The following is a 23,428-nucleotide window of genomic DNA, read 5'->3' on the forward strand; positions in this document are numbered from 1 at the left end:
CCAGCTTGACTGCACGTTCTCTGAAGTCAGCAGCACACAACACCCTCTGACTCCTTCCAGCAGTCGATGTCACCACAATGTCAGCGACAGGGAAATAAGCCACTTTAACAGGGTCGCTGTAAATGATCCTGTACTACTACTGTTTATTCAATATTAGTGGCAATGCATTGATCAATAGAACACTTAATTCAGAATAGGAGACGTAACATTCATAAGAGATTGAAGCCTTAATAACAGGAGGTGTTGGCAGGGTCCGAACTGATGAGACATTTACGATACGGTCTAGAGAATTCTTATCTCGACGATGATTTGGTACATTTCACTGATACATTTGGTGGATTGACCTCGGTTAGCCAACGCTTTGAATTGTTAAATTTTAGTTTTGCTTTCGCAGTCGTAATTTTTTTTCCGCCCTCGTCTGTAAAAGTCCCGGCTCTTCCTCCTGTGTACTGTCGCCGAGCTATCAGCAATAAACTGACGAATACAACAGATGATGAACGTTTCACCTGTAAGAGTGGAGCTCATAACGCTTTTGAAAAACGATCCGGGGGCTGGGGACACATTTTCAAAACCAAATCTTCGCTGTTTTTAAGAGACGTACGTTCCAAAAGATAACCCGTAATCCAAGATCAAAGACCGGAGTTTCTCTTAATCTGGGTTTTCTGTGGAGCTCCAGCAGAGAGCTTTGCATCTGTAAATCATCCTCATTGCCTACTGAGTTTCATGCATTATAGCATCACCCGTTCGGTTTTTATGTTCACTGCAGCACCCTGTCAGCTCTGTCTCAATCCACTGTATTTTACTTTTATCCCCTCGCAGCACTAAAAGTTTTCTTTTTTTAATCCCGACAGGTCTGCCGGAGTCGCTGAGCGTCTATTTCACAGGTAAACACTTCATCTCCCTCGGTTTAGAGAGGAGGAGAAGGAGGAGGAGGAGGATTGTGTCCTCTGTCCCCTTCATACTCTCTCCTGCATCCTACACACTTTCCTTCTACCTCCTCACTCCTTTTCATGCTAAATCCTCTCTATCCTCACCACTTCCTTCATCCTCAGTCTCCTCCTGCCTACTACACTTATGTCTGTGACTGAAATATTTGTCTCTGCTTTCCTCAGTATCCTCTCCCTCCCTTCTTCTCCATCCCCTCCTCTTTTTTCTGTCCCTGGTCCTCCCTTTTCTCTGCGATCATCTCTGTTTTTTCTCTACTTAATTCTTTCCACTCTTCTCTAACCTCAGTTTTTCCTCCTTTTCTGTTTCCCCTGTCGTCAGCCCTTCCGCCCTTTGATTTGTCTCACTTGCTGTCCTCCCTTGATCTCTTCTTCCTGTCTGGTTTCCCTTCTCCTCCTATTGATGATCTCCATAGATATCCATTCTCTGTCCCACTTTCCTTGACTCCCTCCCCTCATCTTTCTTTCTCTTCTCTTTCCACCACGCAACTGTAATCTCTCCCCTGTTTTTCTCTTCTTTACTCCTCAACTTCTCTTTTTTGGCATTTCACCTCAGTCACTTCTCCCTTTGTTGCATTTATCACTCTGGGACTGATCCCGCCCGACTGGCTCTTAAGATCCGTTTTGATTTTCTCTTCTGGCTTTTTGAACTTCCACCTGATTGGACCAAATCTCCTCGGTTCACTGCGTGTTTGATGAGGCGCCGCTGCACTCTCACTCCATTTCCCCAACAGTGGCTGTTGGGGAAATGCATGTTTACGGTTGCTGAGAGGCGTCGCCGAAGTGCTTTCACTTTAGTGTAGGCCTTATGGCACACACACACACAGAAGTCTCTGATGCTTTTATCTTCCGTCCATCCTGCTGCAGTTCTGACTATATACTTTAGTACTTAAGTAAAACATGACTTCTGTTTGATGCCAGAAGAAAATGCAGCTGCAGAAACAGCTATTAACAGTTAATTATTGGTCTGTGGCACAGAGGAAATATATGTACCCACGTGCACTCTTCAGTTCTGAGGTACTTAACTTTTGTGCAACTTTCTATACTATATACTAACTCTGCTATATTTTAGAGTGAAGTATCACACTTAAAATGTTAAAATATTAATTGGTGCAAAGTACAAAAAAGTCATGCTAGATATTTTTGGTAAAAGTCAACCACACAAACAGAACTTGAGTTAAAGTTTTAAAGGTGAAACTATGCTAATTATCGAGTTCATTCTTTTATTCTGGGTTACTACTAGGATAGTTTTACATGTTGTGATGCTCAAAAAACACATCACTTTTCTCACGCTGTCCAGGTTCCAATACATCCACACATAGTTAAGCATTTCAATGCATGTAATGGTGGCTTAGACTACACTTACACTTATGCCACTGTCACATCAGAGTAAAGTACTGTAAGCTGATTAGAGAAGCTCCCAACTCCCCAATGAATCATGCAATAATAATCTTTGTGTGAGGTCTGCAGTCGGAGTGATTTTGTGGTATCACAGGCCGGAGATTGAGGCTTGAAATTTTAGCAGCTGGCCAGTTAGTTGTTGAGTGTAATCAGTCAACAGTCCTATTAGGGATATTCTACCAAACATTTATCTTATGAGCATCCAATACTCATCCCTGTAGGCTACAAAGGACGCTGCATGGAGATTGTTGTTTCCTTTGCAGAGGACAGCAGCAGTGATCGACATGAATTCATGTTCGGTAACGACTCCAGTGTGGAAAACAAGTATCAAAGCATCCACAGAGACACTGTTCTGCAGCAGACATTCACATTGACTTGATGGTCACAATGTATTTAAAAATGTTTCAACTTGAAAGAATTTAGAGGTCATATTTTGCATTATAAACAACACACTAGTTGATCTGTTGTTGAATGGGATAATGTTCTCTGACTTCACTCTGTGGATGATGTGATATAAAAAAAAAAATCTGCTGGGAAATGAAGCTTTAGGCTTTCAATGTCATCTAGCATCTGTTGATCTGTCTCCAATTTCCTTGAGGGAACCTCCCAAAAAGGATTAATAAAGTTGTCTAAGTCTAAGCATCGCCTTTGGTAATCGTTATACAGCTAGCATTATGGTGAAAATCCACATTTTGCTGTTCTGTAATTATATCAACAAAAGTAGAAGTATATCTTTTCTTTTCCTCTTGATTCCAATTATTTGATGACGCATCAGAAGAAAGCAGAGAACCATTTGAAATATGTGGCCATTTGAATGTGAAGATGCAGTTTAATTGATCTCTTTACATCCGCCCTCTCATTGTTAATCAATCACCCTCTCTTTTTATAGCTGAATGTGGCTCATTGTACCCTCTTGGTGAGCAGATTTTTTATCGATTTTTTTCATGTCACGCATGGAGGCGACAAGCGGAGCCAATTAAGCCGATAACTCCCGCAAAACGTTTAATGAGCATGACAAGTTTCCACCTGAGCCCCTGTTAGATTGTTTCAGCCCTTTAATTGATTGAGTCTTGATTCATGGATATTTTTAATCACGGCGCCTCATGTGATCTTTATTCCGCCTTTCTCTTATTGATAATCATGTTTTCAGAGTGTCAACTCGAGGAAGCTGATTAGGATTTTTTTCCCCCCTTGTTTCATGAAATTGCTATAACTAAAAGAGCTGGGGACGTAATTAGCATCAGAGGTGTGTGTGTGTATGTCTTTGCTCATCTGATAAACGTCCTTATTTTTCATGTTTTATGTGCCTGCTTTCGTCGCAGTGTCGGACGGTGAACACACCACTCCAGAGTTGGACTTTGCCGTCCTGCTGCTGTCGAACCATCAGCAGCCGCCTGTGTTTCAGGTTCTGGACCCGCTGCTGGAGGTCAGCGTGGGGGGACAGGCTGCCGTAGGTAAGAGGAAAATACAGGCACACTCAAAAAAAAAGGCCAGCTCTATTACTAATTTCAAAGAGGAGCGCCTGTGGTGAAGAGGGTCCGGTAAGTGATGAAGTGGTCTGTGTGAGGTAATGAGCTCTGAAGTACGACCCTGATGATCAACAACGCTGGAGAGAGAGAGAGATGTGTGTATGTGAGTGTGTCTGGTACAGACAGTTAATTTTCTCCTTCTCCTGCTTCATCTCTCTTAATGCTTCTTTCCTCTTGTTTGTGTGTGTGTGTGTGTGTGTGTGTGTGTGTGTGTGTGTGTGTGTGTGTGTGTGTGTGTGTGTGTGTGTGTAGGCGGTCAGCAGTTGGCAGTGAGCGATGCTGACACGGCTCCAGATGAGTTGGAGTTTGAGCTGGTGGAGGCTCCCATCCATGGAGAGCTGATTAAGACAGACGGCAGCACGCACATCAGCATGACCAACGGTGAGATGACACACGCACGCGTATCACAGACATATGGAAATTTGATGTCACAGCTACTGACAATACACAAAAACTATAAACAAGTCAGACATTAAGCAGGAAGTGGGTTATCCTCCAGATGTTCTACAGAATGTTGAGGGAATATAATTCTGATTGTTTTAGCAAAGATCAACAGGGTTCAGTGGCAATTCCAAAATCCTAGAAAATTATTTCCAGGGGGCCCCTCGGACCAGCATCATCATCAATCATTGGTATTAGGTTATAAACAATCGACCAACAAAGAACGTACATTTTCGATTTAAATTTTTTTGTGACATGACTTAAAAATCTAGAACTAAAAAAGGTCAATTACTAAATAACAATGCAGTGTCTTGCAATGCATCGTGAATGACATGGTGGGTTGCGATCACCTCACTTGCCAAATTTTCTCTTTGGTAAAGTTTTGTCCAGATTGTCTAACTCTCCTAGAAGGTGACCCACTGGGGAGGGTTGAGGGTCGGGGTAATGCACTGTATGGTGCCTGTAAGGGAGTTTTAAGTGGGTGCATGAATTCCAACAGGGGCCCCAAACATTTGCCTGGCTTGCCTATCTGGACGGTACACTTCTAGATGTGTTTGTATGTATTGACCTGCTCTGCCTACTTTCTCCTCCACTGTCTTAACTTCATCTCAGCAGTAACAGGGGTTGACCCTCTACGCCTTCTTCTTTTTAAAACCTGCATATACACGCACCACCACTGACACCTTCTCCCTCCCGCCAGGCGACACCTTCACCTTCAGCGACGTCACCCGCAACGTCCTGCTCTACCGACACGCCGGCCTCTCCAACCACGACGACGCTATCACCTTCTCCGTTAGCGACGGCATCTCCATGGCAACCACGGTGGTGCAGGTGGTGGTGCTGGGCGCCGGGGACAATGGGCCGCAACGGGACCCAACAGCCACGCTGTCGCTTGAAGTGGGCGAGAAGAGCAGCACTTTGATCAGGCGATCGCACCTGGCTTACACTGTGAGTTAACAGGGTTGAATGCTAATTGTTAGCATCTTTATCTGGTCTTTGTGGGGAGATTCGAAGAGGTATCTTTTTATGCTCTTCACATTCCCCTGCAATACACTGACGCAGGTAAGGTGCTAGGTGTTATGTTGGTGTAGGTTTTGTTGGAGTATCTGCTTTTAGGTTCAACGCGAAAAAAGTTGTGTTCTTCAAACTTCTTCAAAGTGTTTTGTATCTCCCAGGACAACACATCCCCAGATGAACAGATTCAGATCCAGCTGGTGTCGGTCCCTATGTACGGCATCCTGACCAGGAGCCAGTCCCAGCAGGAGCACCAGGAGCTCAGGGAGTACTCCTCCTTCACCATGGAGGACATCAGCAAGCACAGGATCAGGTTAGACTAATGTATTGCTCTTTTTTAAAACTTTTCTTGGCACTATAAGATCACACGCTAGGGTGTTTTTCTTTGTCTTTTTTTGTTTTTCAAAAAGCTGACTACATAAATCCTTTAAGTGTGTTTTGGAGGTATTATATTTAGCCTTAACGACAAGAGTTTTTAAAACTTGCAATGAGAAGTGCCCAAAAGAACATCCTTGGCTTCAGTGCAGGGTTTTAGTTTCCCGCAATGGTTTAAATACTACTTCAGAGTGTTGTAAAAGCAGAATATCCGGATAAAATCTGCTGCTATTAACCAAAAATGACTTTCAAAAACCCTTAGTCGTTTCCGGAAGCCGTCGCTGTATAAGCAATAAAGGTTCATGAGGGTCCACCGGAGAGAAGAGAGCGCAGAAGCACCTTTTTAGTTCTTCAATAAAAATGCTCAAACAATTCTGTTAACAGCTCCCTCGTGATTTCAACTTTTTAGGAACTATGAGTAGTAAAAGAGTGTCCTAATTTTTCAGGGTTTTGTTTTCACCTTGACCTGCAGACATATTGAGTTCATATTTTATAGTGTGATTCATCTATGTTTCACAATATTATCAATCCATGAAGGTGTGTAGAATCTAGAATCTAGATCTAGTCTTTGTTGCGATATGGTTTCGGTTAGCCGAGGTGCCGAGAGGATTTGTACGCCTTTAATAAAGAGGATGTCTTAAAAGAAAAGTCCTGGTGTTGATTCCACTCTCTAGGAGATAAAAGTGATTGGAGGGCTCTTCACGCTGCAGTGAAAGTCGTGATCAGTTTCTCTGATTGCAGCCTGAGTCGACAGGGATCATTTTCCCCTCAGCATCCCAGCGCAGAGGGAGCGGTAATAGCTTGCAGAGAAATTTTGTTTTCTTTCTACCTTACGTGTCTCCTCACGAGACGAGAGCTCTGCAAACATTAGCGCTACACAAACTCTGCGAGAAAACAAATGAATTAAGAGGAAATAATTTAGGTGCCTGTTCCCCGTTATGTCCAATGACTCAGCCTGTTGGCACAAGCAGTGCCAATTAGCGTCACTCTGATATTACCTGCAAGAGGAATGGAGGCCCCTGACGAGAGGCGCTCAGATGAAATATAAATATTCAGATACTAACTGCTTCATTTCCATAATGCTGGCCCTGATTAGCTTTAGCGCAAGACAATCTCCGGGGGCAATCTTCAAATAGCTTGTATTAGTTTTGTCTGTGTGGCGTAGGCTCATACAAACAAGAGCCACGCATTGTTTTATGAGAATTAAATGGGATTAGAGAAGATTATACTGGTATGGGTTTCAATTTTATAAGTGCTTTAGAGAGATTAGCAGTAGCGGTGTTGCGGGGTGGGCTCATGCAGAGCTTCCCCACATCCAGGACTATACACACGAACATATATTTATGTATTCATTAGAAAGAGGAGAACAAACAAAATGGTCCCCAAACAAACTTGCAACAAAGTCAACAATTCTCTTTACAGACAATAAAACTAACTAACACCTCCGTCTACAGGTACATCACTTCCTTAGAGACGGGCAGCCAGCCGGTCACCGACATCTTCCACTTTGTCGTCTATGACGGGGACAACAATCGCCTGGACAACCAGATGTGCACCATCACCATCACCTCCACGCCCAGGCAGCCGCCGGTCGTCACAGTCCGCAGCGGCATTAAGGTACTCACACACTTAGACACAGCATTCAAGAGAATATTGTCTGATATTAAATACCACACAAACACAAAAACACACACGGGCCCAGTTCTTAAATCATGCTAATAAATGCAAAATGACTACTTCCTGGACGGTATGGTACATAAACAGCTTCAGACGCACAAACTGCACATTATTTCCTCTCCATTACCCTGCCTGCTCATATGAGACTGAAATCCTAAAATACTCTTGAGTTGTTTAAAGCAGCTGCTGTATTTAGAAACAGTCATTAACGAGACAAATGAAGCAGAGGAGAGCATCGTGCACTGTCACATGTTGTCCCTCAGATAACGAGGGACTAACCCGGAAAAAAGAAGCCATCCAAAGAGAGCAGGTTTATCTTTCCTCTTGAGATGGTTTCATCTTTTTATTGATCTCAAAAGACAACATGCGCTGTGTGGAAGTGATCACAGAAAAGCGTCCTGTTCGTTTGCGATGACATTACTCGCTGGAGCTGTTTGTCCTCTCAGCTGAATCTTGGGTCTCTCCTATTGCCTATCAAACATGCAGTAGATGCTTCAATTGACCACTCACGGTAACTTATCCATCCTCCATCTTTGCATTATTGCCCTTTGTCCAGTAAAGACTTGAAGGAAACAAGAAAGCACAACAGCACTCTCTGAGAGGGAGCCTGGATCCAGCTGTGTCAGACACCTGGTGGAGGAGGGGATGTGATGTCAGATCTAATGAAGGTTACACTGTAGAGTCTCCCTCCGGATGCATCCTGTATTAGCATTTGCAGAACCGCCCTCTCGTGGAAGTTATACAGTGAAATCCCAAAGCTCTCTACTTCAGAATCTCTGTTTTAGTCAGCATCCCAACTGAAAACGTCCTTCTTTTAATCAAGAACTACCCCAGTTGGTTACACCTGGTGACGGGTCATTTGTTTTGGGAAGCCGAAAAGATCAGAAAGCACTCAAGAAATTGCCAACTTTTTTGGCCCTTCAAACTTCTTCTCTGGAATAAAGTGTCAGAGTGCACATGTTCCTTCATGTCTTCATGGCAAAAAATGGCCAGAGCAGGATCGGCACCAAAAGAAAGCTACAGGAGCTAAAATAGAGCACTGGACAATATGAGAATCTTTGAGCATGAAAACATATAAACCTTTCCTGTGTATATACTTCTTCTAGTAGTAACCAAGAATAAAATTAGGAACCTGAAAATGAGCATAATTTGTCTGTTGCCACAGTCTGTACTGCGTATTTTCTGATGATTGTCTTTCTCTGATTTAATACCAAACCAGAGTTTTAACCTTCTCTTCTGTTATGAAAAAACATCAGGGCCGACAGATCTGATCTGACAGTATTTTGTTGTTTAGGTCCAGGAAGGCGGCCGAGTGCAGCTGTCTACCAACCACATCATAGTGTCGGACCTGGACACACCAATGAAGGACCTGCTGGTTTGGCTCATCAGCCCGCCAAAGTACGGCTTCATCGAAAACACCAACCGAGGTGAGACCTTCTTGTGCATGTGTGTGATTCAATGTGAGGTGGACGTCGCTGCAGACAGCTCAGGATAGACCAGTGGTTCTGTGACAGACAAGAATAACATGCAGTGCATGTCCGAGACATGTTGTTACTTCTGCGTGTATGTGCGAGGTCACGCCTGTATTACTTCACAAATAATTTCCACATTTCTATTGATGTCACACTCAATACGCACACAGTGCAGTTTGTATTCTCTGCAGTGCCACTGCCATCTGTCACAGCTTGATTATGTTGTGGATTGGCAGTGCCAGATAGCCGACTACAGATGGGGCCATTGTTGAAGTCCCAATTTTGACAGAATGCTCGCTCAAATGCCGCATGCACTTTCTTCTGACCCCGGGAGGAATTGTTTGGAAAATGGAAAAAGGTGAGATGGGTTGAAAAGAAATTGATACCAGCTGGTTGTGAGAGGAGAATGGAAGACTTAATTAAAAAGAAGAAGAAGAAAGCTCTTGGATATAGACAGAAATGGCAGGTAGATACTTTCAGTAAAGTAATACAGTTGAGGATCACAGTGTATGTAGGAGCATGTGTAGCTCATGAATGATTCAGGATTTCATGATTCACGGTTAGGCAACCTTCGACTACATGCATACATACATGCACTACATAATGAAAGATGCTACTGAGTTGCCTTATGGGAAATGTAGGATCCAGTTTGTTTGGAGCTTGAGACTTAAAGTCAGTATCTCAAGCTCTGCTGGTTTCATTCTGATCATTCCTTCAGTCTTTTGTTAGTCTCCCAACTCAATGGAGGTGAAATACTGAGCTGCTGTAATGCTCCTTTAACAAAATAAACAACAAAATATAACGAAACAAACTGCATTAAAATGTTCTCAAACTTCACATGGTAGCTTTTTTTTTCAAGCTTTCAGCCTCATTTTAAAGTCTACCAACCTCCAGGACAAATGAGCAACCTCTATCTATTAGCTGATTAAGGCATGAGGTGCAGTTAAAAGCCTGGACATGACGTTAAAAAGCACCTTCACACTCTGTTTTACCATAAACAAATATCCACATATGAGTGCAGAATTTGTTGGCAAGGGACAAGACTTTGATATTGGAAGCGCTCAAATGCGACCTGTCATGTTTGGGTGATCATTGGCTTTACGCAGGTAAACAGTGTGTCTGAGGAGCAAAGGTGGCCGAACACAGGGGCTGAAATGCAGTCTTGGAACCCATCAGCTACTGTCTGATGACAATTAAGCTCTCAAGTAGGTTTTTTAAATGTATATCGGCATTTAGAAGCAAATAAATTATATCTAACTCCAAATCTGCATCTTAAGTTGCTAATCGGACTATACCGTTGTGGGAAAATAGCTGATAGGTTCTGAGATTGGTTTTACCTTAAACACGCCCCCTCATAATTAAAATAAATGCCCTTAAACCCAGACACACACCAGCACCATTAAGTCCAAAGTTAAAAAAGAGAAAGATTTGTGTGTCACGGTGCGCTTTACAAGGTCAAGGACGACATTTCCTTCTCAAGAAAATTCGGACTTGCTGTCCTCATGTTTGCAGCAGAATGAAACACAATAAAAGCACTTGATATTTACCTTACTAGCTGTTTGCTAGCAACAGCAGAAAAGTATTATTCAGAGCTGATATGCAAAGCAGCACTTGTTTTAATCACAGATGTGAAGCCATAGTAATACAAATGAGCCGGTGCCATACTAAAAGCAAGAAAGCATTATCTGCAGATGCAATGAAGGATTCATGGAGATCGATATTCATATTGTCTGCTGCTGGAGATCAGCAGCTGGCACCAGTCTCCTCTCTCCCCCCCCCCCCCCCCCCCCCCCCCCCCCGTGTCCCAGCTGACTGTCCTTGATGGCTGCTGGTGCAGAGAGACAGTTGTTGGTATTCAGCGCAGTCCGGCGGCGGCGCGAGCTGACTGGATCGCTGCTGTCACTGGGGCCACAGGGGCCAGCCGGTGTCACTGTCAATGTGTTGGCTGTTTTCCTGAATCACAAAACCGACCTGCTCAGGTGTGGTGTTGATGTGCAAAGGCGTGGAAACACAAAGGGCGTTCACTCACATGTCGATGTTCTCTGCATTTGCATGATTGCATTGGTATTCGATCGCGAACAGAGAGATGCACAATAGAATGCACACCTACATACATATGCTGTATTTATATGCAAATCAGCCTCCTTCAAAACATTAGCATTCATATTCTCGAGCACATACAGAGACACACTCAAGACATTTTCTCATATTATTCAATTTGATTTTAATGGCTGACAAATAATAATGAAACTGTGGCCTTTCCTCCAGTGTCACGATTTTCCATTTGTCCCTGCACAAATAGTCAGCCTCTAAAACAGACACATTTGTTGGTATGTTGTTCATTCAATGCAACGCTTCAGTATTGTGAGGTAAGAGCCTTAGGAGCAGCTCGGGGGTCTTCGGGTTTTTTTTTTTTAAATAAACCATCATTTATTCATTTATTTCATTCAACACAACAATTTGCACATTTACAGTCACTTAACTGGTACCTACATTCATACGGATGATTGTAGTCATTATTCATACCGTTTGGTAATAATCTCCGTTGGAGACCAAAATTAAAATCCTCAGCAAAATGAGATTATTACAAAGTATCCAGAGGCCTGAAATAAATTAAGTACACATTTTTTAGAGCTGAATATTCCTTTTAAGCAACCAAAGTTTAGTTTTAGTCTCAGACATATTTAAAGTTGTGGAAGAAGTAATTATGTATAGTTTTCACTGTGAATTCTTGGATTGATATTATACAGCATCTGTGTTTCACATCCCTGAAAAACTCATTTCCTGTTGTCTAGCCATAAACAATTTCACAATTTCCATTAGACCTGTTCAATCTCCATATTCTGCCCCCCGAAATCAGCCGACACCATGTTTGAGAACGGAACAAGAAATGACATTGCCAAAATCTCCCCTAGCGTTTCTGCGGTGACTGCAGGTGATTTCCCGTCCTGATTACGATTCTGCGAGGGTTTCTGCTCAGATAAGAGACTCTCCTCCTTCCTCGTATATATATAACAACCAGATGATGGAGATGTGATGTGATTTACTGTTGTGCCTGAAACACACACACACACACACACACACGCACACACATCGACTTTTCCCTGCAGAGCCCTGACTCAGCTCACCGTGGAGTCATCCATCTTCTGTGACGAAGACAATCACACTTTTGTCTCAGACTTCAGAGATTTCAAGGTTGATTTTGCACATTCACGACTCTCCTCCGATGACGTGACTGTCAGCGTTGTAGAGAACTGTAAAAGCGGCTGTGTGCTTCTATCCTGCATCCAAACTGCCAGACGATTCCAGCTAAAGTGAAGCAAAAAAGGATATTCAGGGTTTTGCTGTCATTCCAGCTGTCAGATGTTGTAAGTGACGGCCGGGTAACTGGTCACCTGAGAGCCTCAGGAGTTTTGTGTCGTGGTGTGGTAAATGTTGCAGTTTACAAAGTGCTACTAGAATGTGAAGCCACAGCTGGTGATACAAAATTTCACTAAAAGCAGAATGTGAGTGCTTTTTAAGGGAAAAAACATTTAAAGCAACAGACTAAAATATCATGGACCTCTGATCAGTTAAAGGAATTAACGTCATACTTTTTCTCAGATTTTCAATCTGTCCATCCTGTCGCCCCACCAGGAGGATCAGTTGGCGGTTCGCGGGTTGTCACCCCTGATGCGCCCTTCTCTGTGGACGACCTGACGTCAGACCACATCTTCTATGTCCAGGACAGCCAGCACAAAACTCAGGCCAAACAGGACGTCTTCAGCTTCTACATCAGCGACGGACACAGCCAGACAGAAGCTTTCAACATTGAAATTGACATCCAGGTAGCTTGTGTCTGTGTATCATAACGTTTTTGGTGCAACATCTTGAATGTCAGGGCAGTGCAGTAAAATGGGCGTACATACTTTTTTTTTATTTCCATAAACTGGCAACAACCAAAGACTCTTGATGCTGACGAAACATGGGTATCATGTGATAGCAACAGCGTTACACCATTGGCTCACAAACCTTGTTAGAAGCTGGAACCAACTCTATTTTTACACAGAAATAAACAAAACAACATTTTTCATCAAGAAGAGTAACTCAAGTTTTAACCCTGAAGACTGAACCACACTGTTACAGCTGCTCTGTGTCGTCAGTAACTGTCTGAGCTCTTCAAGTTTAGTTGAGGACAGTGGCTGGCGGAAAGAAATGACGCCCGCTCCGTCAGACATTACAAGATTGAGCCGTCTCGCAGAGCGGCTCCTTTAAAGCGCCATCCTTGATCTGCACACGACTTCGTGTAAGAAAACTAAAAACAGCTCCGTCCTTCAGCCTGAACAAACTCAGCATCCAAAATCCATCACCTCAGCCTGTTTTAAGTCCAGAGTTGAATTGATGAGGCTGTCAGTGAGCTGTGGAGTGTGTGTTTGCACATGAGCCGTATGCATACAGTAAGTCTTGTGTGTGAGAGCAGAGTTGTCAGTATAGAAAGTCTATTAAGTCATGAAAAAAGAGGATAAGAGTGATGTTATGTAGAGACATAACCGCGTGAAATTATCCTTTCTATGACAACAAAAATACAGTAGTGTCAGATTTATAATGAATTTTTATCAATTATCTTATGAAGCGGTTCATTTCTCCTCTCTCAGCAGAGTCAAGAGGACAGAGAACCTACATTGTCAGTCAGCAGCATCCACGTGGAGGAAAACTCCGGGGTCGTCATCACCAACTCGTCTCTCAGCGTCCTCGACCATGACACGCCGGAGAATGAGATCCTCTTCACCATCATCAGGAAGCCTTCCTACGGTGAGCACCGATAACAGAACACACACATTCGGCTGTGTAGCAATCACAGCAAGGTCTACCGAGCTTACAAACAAGACTAATACAACAACACTGCAATAAATCCTCCCTCTGGACTTCTGACTAATCATCCTCCTCTTAGTAATATAAAGTTCAACAAGATTTTAAAAACACGTCTCGGTATAATGTCGTTCAACAACAGCACAGTCTTCCAAATGGAAAATGTAATCACAAACACTGAGCAGTAACAGCTTGATTAAGGACAGATTTATTCTTGATGTTGTGTCAATTTGTGTGCAGAAAACACAGACACATTAAAAACAAATCAGACAGACCAAAACAAGAATAGCCTGAGATCATGTCAATGTCATCACTGTCCAGACAGACATTTAAAGTGCATGTCAACAATTGTCACAACAAAATGTCAAAATGAATGTATCCATTGATTTCACATTCCCTGGCCCTTATATTTCCCAAGACTCCTACTGTACAGCTTACATGTCTTGTTTGAGCAATTCCCAAGGTCATTTGTTTTTGGCTCATTTGGTTTTGACCTTGGGGGTATTTATACCTCCGACCAGAAGGGAGAGGCTGGATGAGATGTATCCATGGAGATCTTGTGTGCCTTCACAGTCAGCCTGGTCAGATACAGGTCGTACAGATCAGCCTGCTGTTTATTCACGATTTTCCCTCAGTTCAATAATCGCTGACAAACCAGACTTAGACGAACACTGTTGTATGAGTCCATCAGGGCTGGACACATGTTCACCACTGGATTCAGAGCTTGGCTTTGACTCCACATACTGGATGACATTGTTCACCTAACTCAGGTTTTGATCTCTTTTAATGCCAAAGTTGGAGGAAGAAGAATCTGGTAACATGTAAATTCACATATATACGGTATACATTTATATATGTTGCGCTGAATTATGTTGCCTCAAGTTCAGGCTCTCTTTAAAAAAGGAGCCATAGAAGAAAACATTCACGAGAAATCATGACGGTTGAACAGCAGCACAAAACTAAAATGTCTCACGTTTTCATAAGGTGCATCCATTCAGTTATGAAAGTGTTTATAAAGCTGTATGTGGTTTCTTGCAAACCAGCCATTAAGTCATTATTATGGCATCATAATTACTGCCTTTAAAATATAATGGAGACGTCGGCTACAGAGCTGCTTCAAAGGCAGAGCCTCATGTATATTTATGCACATACAGAGACAGGAGACACTGCAGGAAATGTATGCAAACAGATGTGCATTCTACATATTAGCATTATACACACACATACCTGTTCGCAAACACAACGCATATGCTATCAGATATTCCCTCTAAACACACACACACACCCACAAACTAATAAACAGCCCAGCAGAGTTATGCTAAAGGAAAATCAGCGTGTTGATATTAAATTGTTCTTGAATGTGATAGAGATGCACACGCACGCATGCACACACACACACACACACACACACACACACACACACTCGTAAACACATTACTCTTACTACCGACACCCGAACAGTTTAAAACAAGACAAACACACCGGCCGTCGGCTGCAGCACCGTACCCTGACTGCAGCCATCCCTCACACACTCGCGGCACACGATGCGACGACACACACTCAAATCAACTGACCTCCAAACACTCTGTTTTCCTGTCATCCTCTCACCGTCCCAAATTGAGTCCTCTCTCCTGCCTGTCAAAGACCTGGTGGACGCAAAGAAAATTGCTTCATCAAAAAAAAAAACTTTTTACTGGTTAGATATATAATTCCTACTTCGCAATATATCCATGTTTGCAAAGTTTACAGAATGAGGAACTTGGTGAAAAGTGCAATATTAAGCAGTCAGACAGAAGACTAATGTCAAAGGACAAGCAAACGTGTTAAAATGTAAGTGCTTTTGTCAGCTGATTCCTAATTTTGTTTCTTGTTGAAGTGAAATTGTTCCATCTTTACCTCCTGATATCCCTTTCAGTTTATTTCCCTCTATACTTTCCCAGAAATGTCCATTTGGAACTCGGTGGGTTTTATTTTCAACTCCTCCACTACCGTAGTCTCTCCGTCCCCCTGTCAGACACCTGCTTTGGGACATTCCTCATAACAGCCCCCTCCCACACCTGCCCTCCTCTGTAAAAGCACCATAAAGCAGCCGGTGAAACTGAGTGTACCGCTGCCATAAAACCAGCAGCGTGTACGGCTGATGGGACAGGGGAGCAGGACAGGAGTGATTTCATACGGGACAATGAGCGCCGGGCAGCTCGTCTTTTTATCGGGCTGCCTCCCCACTGTCTTCACATCTCTCTCCCACACACATACACACACACACGGATTGGGAATGAAGACTTCAGGATCCTGCAGCACTCCAACACAGCAGGAGAGTATTATGTCAAAAAGGATAAGCAAATTATGACATTTTCACATAACATATTCTGTTTTATTTATGTGTAACACAGCGTCCCTTCTGCCGAAAGTGTAAGCATAAGTTATGCAAATGGTGTGGCGTGGTGATGTAGCGTGATGTCATGAGGACGTGGAGTTAAAGGCGGAACTACTGACGAGGCGTTTTAGGAGCAGTGTTTTTTGTGGGAGAGAGGAGCTCCTGTTGGCTTTTTGACTCTAGACCTTTTATATGCACAAGAGCTCAAAGAAAACACTGAAGGAAAGGAAAACAAAAAAAGAAGCATAATAGGTCATAATTCTCCCAATTTTAAATTCTGTTTTTCTCAAACCAAAGTTCTTGCTTAAGGCTACATTGTGTTGGTGTACCAAAAGCCTCAGGCAAATATTTACAAAACGTAGGATGAATTAATGAAAGAATTAATGTGTGTGTGTGTGTGTGTGTGTGTGTGTGTGTGTGTGTGTCTTCTCATTATGCTCCAAGACTTAGGCTCAAATCTCATTTAAACCTGGGCTTTGATTTAGAGAGCACTGTAATTTAGCTGAATCTGAAAACTCTCATTAGCTCCGACAAAGACCTTCTGTGTCTTTCATGTACTGCATGAAAAAACGCAAACGTCCTTCTTTTGACTGAGATAATCAGGGCACTTAACAAGATGTAGTTTGAGCTGCTGCGCTATTCTGCTTCAATTAGCATGTGTGCACGTACTCTCACCTGTACCCACTTCAAAAACAGAGGTTCATTAATCTCTCGTCCCCTCAGGCAAACTCCGCAGACGGCAGTTCTACTCTCAGCCGCTGGAGAATGGCCGGGTCCTCACGCAGGGCTCTACCTTCACCTACCAGGACGTCCTGGACCAGTTGCTGGTCTACACACCTGAAACGGTCAGCGGGGGTGCTGATGAGATGGGTTTCACAGTCACTGATGGCATCTTCACGCACATGGACCGCCTGGAGTTCACCATGGATGTCACAAAGAGCGAAGGGCCTCGAATGACCGTCAACAGGGGTCTGCAGCTCCCGGCAGGTGAGAGGGGAGGGAGAGGTGGGAGAAGAAACTGTTGGATCTGTAACGTGTTAATAAAAGGTCTCAGCAGGTTGAGAAGAGTGAGAAAAGTCTTAAAGGCTTTGAAAATGTGTTGAATACATAAAAAGCACTTTTCACAGGCTCCGTGTGGGTGCAAGCAGCAAGTGTAGTGCTGCATTTACTTTGACACTTCTGAGATAAAGATGCTGATTGCTCTGAATTATTTCAGGATCATCTTCTAAGATCACAGAGCAGAATCTGAAGGGTACAGATATCGACTCGGACAGCCTGAAGCTCCGGTACGTGCTGACCAAAGACCCTCCAGCTGGCAAACTGCAGCTTAGCAAGAGCGGACGTGTGGAGAAGATTTCTGTCAAAGGTCCCGTTCAGAGCTTCACTCAGGACGACGTCAACAAAGGTGTCGGCTTGTGTTTTTTGTTGTCCTCTTTTCTATCAGTTTTATTCTGTCCTACTCTGTTGTTTTTGTAATATGGATTAATGTTGTTTGATTATTTTCCCTTGTATCTGACATAGTGATATTTTTTGGACTAATTCTGGCCTATTTCCAATGCCGATATACAAATTAAGTTACAGGGAAAATCAAGTCTCTCCTTTTTAGGAATTAACATACAATGCCATTATTATTTTGATGGCAGATGCAGGCATACAGTGCTTATCCAAAATGTGCACATTCACTGGGTAACATAAGAAAACTGTGTACTCTAAGTCTTCAATTTTAAAGCCTGTATTGGCTGATCCCAATGGTATACCGATATTATTGTAGTATTAATGTAATGTAGATGTAACTATTAGTAAAAGCTGAGCCTTTTTTGATGTTATGTTGCAAGTGCAGCGCCCATTCAAAGCATACTGTTTGGCACAGATTATCTGGGCTGGCCTGACCCTTTCAAACATGTTTGATATTTACAATTTAAAATCTGGATGATAACGACAACAACCAACAATAGACAAGAGAGGCATCCCAGAGCAGCTGATGGTGCTGTTGACAGAAACTCACAATCTCCCCTCCAGTACTTGCTGAAAAATAGAAAGCCTGTGTCGACCACGTGTCCCGACAGACTTGTTTAACCTTCTGCTTTTGTTTTCTGCTCACTGCAACACATTCCCATGGCAAGTTGTTGCACCACACTTGTCTGGTTTTGTTTATGTCTGCTTCCCCATGAGATCATGTGGGAGGGATCACGTTTGAGCCCAGTTTGAGTCTGCAGAGAAATGTAACCAGAGCGCTGAGGCCAACCTTTTCAAAATCAATAGAACTGTGATATCATGGATCACTGTTTGCTCATGAATGCATAAATTATTCTTCAATTGGTTGCTCAGGGACAGTGTCTGCTAATTGTTATGCGACTTGAAGCAGTTCAACAGATTGCTTTTCAAATCTGATCATGTGTCTCTCAAAGTAGAATATAGAGTAGAGGCTGCTCAATGTCCACTCTTTATGTTCTCGTTTGCTTACAATAATTTTGCTAATGTCTGTAGTTTCATGTGATAATAACCTTCTGATGTTTAAAATGCTCTCACTTTCCCAGCAGTTACTATTATGCAGGATCTGAAACACAACATTAGATTAACACTGATTGCTTGTCTATGTCTTGCAGGCCTGCTGCAATACAGCCACGAGAAGGGGGAGAAGGGAGGCAGCCTGTCGTTCAAGTTCAACCTGGTCGATCCAGAGGGCAACAAACTGATCGACCAGTCCTTCTTCATCAGTGTGCTGGGTAGGGTCTCCTCCGTCCCCTGTTACCTGCAGCGTTAAAGTAAAGGCTAAAGTGACTTCATTTAGTGGAGAGAAGAAAGGCAATTACTGCAGATTTATCCCTTTGTCCTGCGTGCTTACTGATGTGCCACTGCACCGAGGACATAACCTGAATAAGAATCATGTGGAGCCGCCTTCTGTAAAAGCCACTGTTGTTACATTTTCAAGTACAGCGTAGTGATATTTAAATCCAAACCACTTCGACAGCTTGTTAGTTTTCACTTTAAAATGCTTGTTTCCTTGAAGTAAAAGGTTTGAGACTGTGTCGAGGTGAGTTCAGACTATGTCTCGATTTTATATTTATAGCAGAGAGCATGGAAACCTTCCAACTGGGGCAAAATGGGAGGGGAGATATATATATATATATATATATATATATATATATATATATATATATATATATATATATATATATATATATATATATATTATATATATATACATATATATATACATATATATATATATTAGTACTGAAATAATCTGTTTTTAATGAATGGTTTAATTTATGTGTCTAAACTAAAAATCACAACATCTGGTCAGAGCTTATTCATATTTATTTGGATTCCTTCAAACCTGATTCATATTGGGTCTTTTTTACTGCTTGGGGGAAAGCATGCAAACAATTTTTTGGTTTGCGTTGCTATGATGTGCATGTGATGATACTGTAAATAGTATCAGCGCAATTGTTTTTACTTCAGGGAAGAATGAATCAATAATGAAGCAACTGCTGATGAAAAGCCTGGTAACAAAGACCGGGCCAGGGACCCAGTCAAGCTGGGTCTAATTTATATTCTTTCTAATCAAGTCGTTAAGTGCTTTGAGAGTGTGAACTGTGATCTTTATCCTTAGTTGATCGTCATGCAGCATCATGCAGTGTGTGTTTGGGCCGACCACATCTTCAGGTTTCAGGTTTAATTATCCTCTGGTCCAAATAAAAAAAAAGGAGACATGCTGTGATTATTGTCAGGTTCTTATTTATTTTGGCTTGCTAGTAGAGTAGGTTTACATGATTTAGTGCTAAAGCACACAACAAACTGTTTTCTCATACTGTCCTGTGCTGCAGCACTGTATTCCCCCCCTCCTGAAAACCTGGTCTGCTCTGATTGGTCAGCTCACACGCGCCTCAGTCAGCACCACTAACAACAACGGAGCAGCTATGCTTAATCAATTCTTACACGCCAAACTAGCTGCTAGCTATAAATTATGCAAATTTGTGGTAACATGATGTGATGTCACAAGGTCACATAATTGAAGGCGGGACTACTGGTGGTTCTGGACAGGTTTTCTTCCAGGCCTGGGCGATCTGATAAAGGCGTCCACAGTCTACATTTCGGGTCCATGATATTTCATGTCTAGTTACTTCAGTGTACAAGCTTTAAGGAACCACTGACAAACAGACCCTAGCTAGGTCAACAAACAAACAGAGATGACTATGCGGATTGGAGTAATTGAGGAAATGTGGCTCTCCTTGGGGTGACATATTGAAAAAAAGAAATGCAACAGTTACAGCTAGCAGGATTGCAAATGAAGAGCTTGTGCCAAAAAAGACAAGATCTTTATTGCAAAATTGAGAAAGATTGAAATTCAGATAATGTATGTCAATTGTGATTAAACATAGTGATAGTGGTTTTTTAGCCAGATCATTCGATATGAATAAATAGGAAGTTGATGTAAATGTAGCCAGGTCTGTCATAAAACTTTAGTGTCCCTCAGTCAGCTGGATGGTTCCTTGTCGCCTGTGACGGCTGAGAAGACACCAAAACTTTATTTTTTCCATTCACTTCCTTCTGGGGACTGTTGCAGTGGTTCAGCGGTTAAAATTCAGACTTCATTACAAGCTGCTGGAGACTGAAGGATTGCCTGTCCCTCACGGCTGAACAGAGTCCTGATTCTCTCATATCTTTCCCGGCTCACTTTTTATCCCGTTCTGTATTATTCCCTCTCGTTTTTCTCCCCGCTGCCCTCTCAGATGTGACAGTGAGGCTCTCCGCTCATATCTCCTCCTACCACACTGCCCTCTGATTACTTCCCTGCCCTCCTCTCAATCATTCCTAATCCGTTTGTCCAAATCTCTCAAACTTATATCACTCTCTCACAACTCCAGATACACTAGACTCCCACTTTCGCCGTCACCCAACTTAATCTTTACTGGTTTTGTACTTAAAGTTGTGTCATTTCTCCATTTCTCCGGCTCCTAATGTATCCTTCCGGTCCACTTATCTTCTCTCCCTCCCCTGTTCCTCTCCGAAAAGTCTCAGCTTCTTCCTCCTCCAAAGCTTCAGTCAATCCTTTTCATTTTTTACCACAATGAGACATTGGCCCCTAATGTTTATCATCACCGTTTGGGTGAATTATTTCCATAAGCTGAGAATGTGCGACCGTGGTTTTATCAATGAATCTTTGCTTGGATGTCTCTTTTTCTTTCCGTTCTTCTTCTCTGGCCAACCTTCTTCTTCTCTCCTCCAGAGGACCGTCTTCCTCCGTCCGTGGTGGTGAACAAAGGCCTGGTGCTGGATGAAAACTCTGTGAAGAAGCTGACCACGCTGCAGCTGTCAGCCAGCGACCAGGACAGCGAGCCGGGCGAGCTCATCTACCGCATCACCAAGCAGACGAGCCTGGGTCACCTGGAGCACGCCGCCAGCCCAGGTAGCAAAACGCTTACTGCTGAATCTGTGATCCCTATGATGGAGAGTGTTATCATTATGCCCTATTGGCTTGCACAAACAAACATGTTAAAGGTGCCACACAGCAATTTAACATCCAAAAAACATTTGCATACCATTATTTAAAGTGGTGTTAAGCTAAATAAACATTTGCAGGATAGACTTTCAAAAGCTGCAACGATGAGTCGATTAATCAGTCGTTTGCCAACTACACTGATCATTGATTGTCTCACCTTAACTTCTCAAATATAAGGATTTGCTGCTTTATCACAGTAAATGAAGAGTCGGTCTTGGTTGGACAAAAGAAGCTATTTGAAGACGTCACTTTGGGCTGTGTGAAATCGTGATGAGCATTTGTCACAATTTTTATTTTCATGGACCAAGAGATTAATTGATTAATCAGGAATAAAGCAGAGTAATCAGCAGATGAATCAGTAATGATAATGATTGTTAGTTGCAGCCCTATTCTCGAGCTCCTTTAGAGAGTTTGGAGAGTTGGAGACTTTATTCACACAACTTGTCTGTATTATTATTATGGGACTTGAGAGCACTGGTTTCGAATTCTGAATAAAAGTTATAACATTGCTACTGCGGCACATTTTGAATGCATGCAGGCCAGTGTGTGTTGAACTTCCCACAGACACCAGGGCAGACAGCAGAGACTGTCTCTCGATTTCAGGACTAGTAGACTAGTGGTTGATCTTTTTTGACTTATGATATTCAGTAAAATTGCACCGGACTCAAGCAAACTTGACCTCAAAGCTTTAGAAATATTAAGGAAAACCAACTGGATTGCTTTAAAGCACAAAACAGAAATTGATTGAGGTTCAAAGGTCATGTTTTTAAGTTGGAAACAGCAGTTGGCAAAAAAAAAAAAAAAAAAAATTCCTCACCTAAAGCATCATGTAGCAGCTGTTCTGGGGCTTTCAGCTAACGTGGGCAAGAAGTCTCTGAGGTGCTTAGAAAAAAAAAAGAACATTTTAAAGCGAGAGAGAAAATATAAATCTAAACAGTTTCCATCTGCTAATGAAGATACTGTCGTATGAAAGAAAACCTCCAGAACAGCTGGAAGTAAATGGTTGTTGAGACACCATTTATCAGCAAAAACCTTTTTCATGACTGAATTCACTAAATCTACGTGATGAAGAGGATGTTTCATTACTGGAGAAAATGAGATATAAACAAAACAGTAAGAGACAGCGGCGGGACTGCTAACATACCCTCAGTTAAATAGCATTTATACTGTCAGCGAGTGTTTACATTGATTGTCACACACTAAACACTTCACAAATGCACATTCCAACACATCGAAGAAGCTCAAGGGCAATGTTATTTAGCAAAGGAGATAAAAGTGTGGTGTGTGGTATGTTATTGTAAAATCAATCTCACTTAAGATCTCTCCCAACGTTCCACTGGTGATACTACGGTGTGCATTATTCAAGGACAATTAAAGGGTCACTCCACCAGCTTTTCATATTAAAGTGTATTTACAGGTCTTATGGAACGCCACTGCATATTTGTATAATCATAAAAGAAGCACTCAATCAAACATTGATGTGAGAGTTTAATTAATTTGCTGCAGATGCACACACAGTAAAGTTAATTCTGTCTTTGATAATTAACTCAATAGGGAAGTGTATTGATGACCTTGGCTCCAGTTCCTCTCTCCTTTATCTCTTATGTATTCTTGCTGCCTAGTACAAAACACACATGCACACACACACACACACGCACACACACTCACTCCGTCTCTCCTGCCTCTTTTGGCACACAGATATTGAGTGCCCGCAGCCTTAACTAAATCTCCAGTGCACCATCTCCTCAGCACTTCACAGTTTTTATTTCCATCGGGAGATAAAACATCTTCTCTCACAGTACGTCACCTTAAACCATTCCGATGCAATGACAAAAACGAAAAGA

The 23,428-nt window shown here is 42.4% G+C and overlaps 1 protein-coding gene across 2 annotated transcripts in view; it reads left to right on the top strand.

Moving 5' to 3' along the window:
• Positions 1-23,428, top strand: part of fras1 (Fraser extracellular matrix complex subunit 1) — a 257,491-nt gene that overhangs the window by 206,923 nt on the left and 27,140 nt on the right. Inside the window, exons 34-46 of one of the 2 annotated variants that reach the window (XM_030416990.1) lie at positions 852-884; positions 3,668-3,799; positions 4,127-4,255; positions 5,016-5,263; positions 5,491-5,642; positions 7,159-7,321; positions 8,676-8,808; positions 12,490-12,680; positions 13,488-13,644; positions 16,802-17,065; positions 17,295-17,483; positions 18,685-18,804; positions 21,312-21,491. In XM_030416990.1, the coding sequence (XP_030272850.1) occupies positions 852-884; positions 3,668-3,799; positions 4,127-4,255; positions 5,016-5,263; positions 5,491-5,642; positions 7,159-7,321; positions 8,676-8,808; positions 12,490-12,680; positions 13,488-13,644; positions 16,802-17,065; positions 17,295-17,483; positions 18,685-18,804; positions 21,312-21,491 (2,091 nt within the window). The remainder of the gene's footprint in view (positions 1-851; positions 885-3,667; positions 3,800-4,126; positions 4,256-5,015; positions 5,264-5,490; positions 5,643-7,158; positions 7,322-8,675; positions 8,809-12,489; positions 12,681-13,487; positions 13,645-16,801; positions 17,066-17,294; positions 17,484-18,684; positions 18,805-21,311; positions 21,492-23,428) is intronic. The other variant, XM_030416991.1, reaches the window with a different exon arrangement.

Source organism: Sparus aurata, chromosome 5 (assembly GCF_900880675.1).
Source record: "Sparus aurata chromosome 5, fSpaAur1.1, whole genome shotgun sequence".
Classification (NCBI taxonomy): Eukaryota; Metazoa; Chordata; class Actinopteri; order Spariformes; family Sparidae; genus Sparus; species Sparus aurata.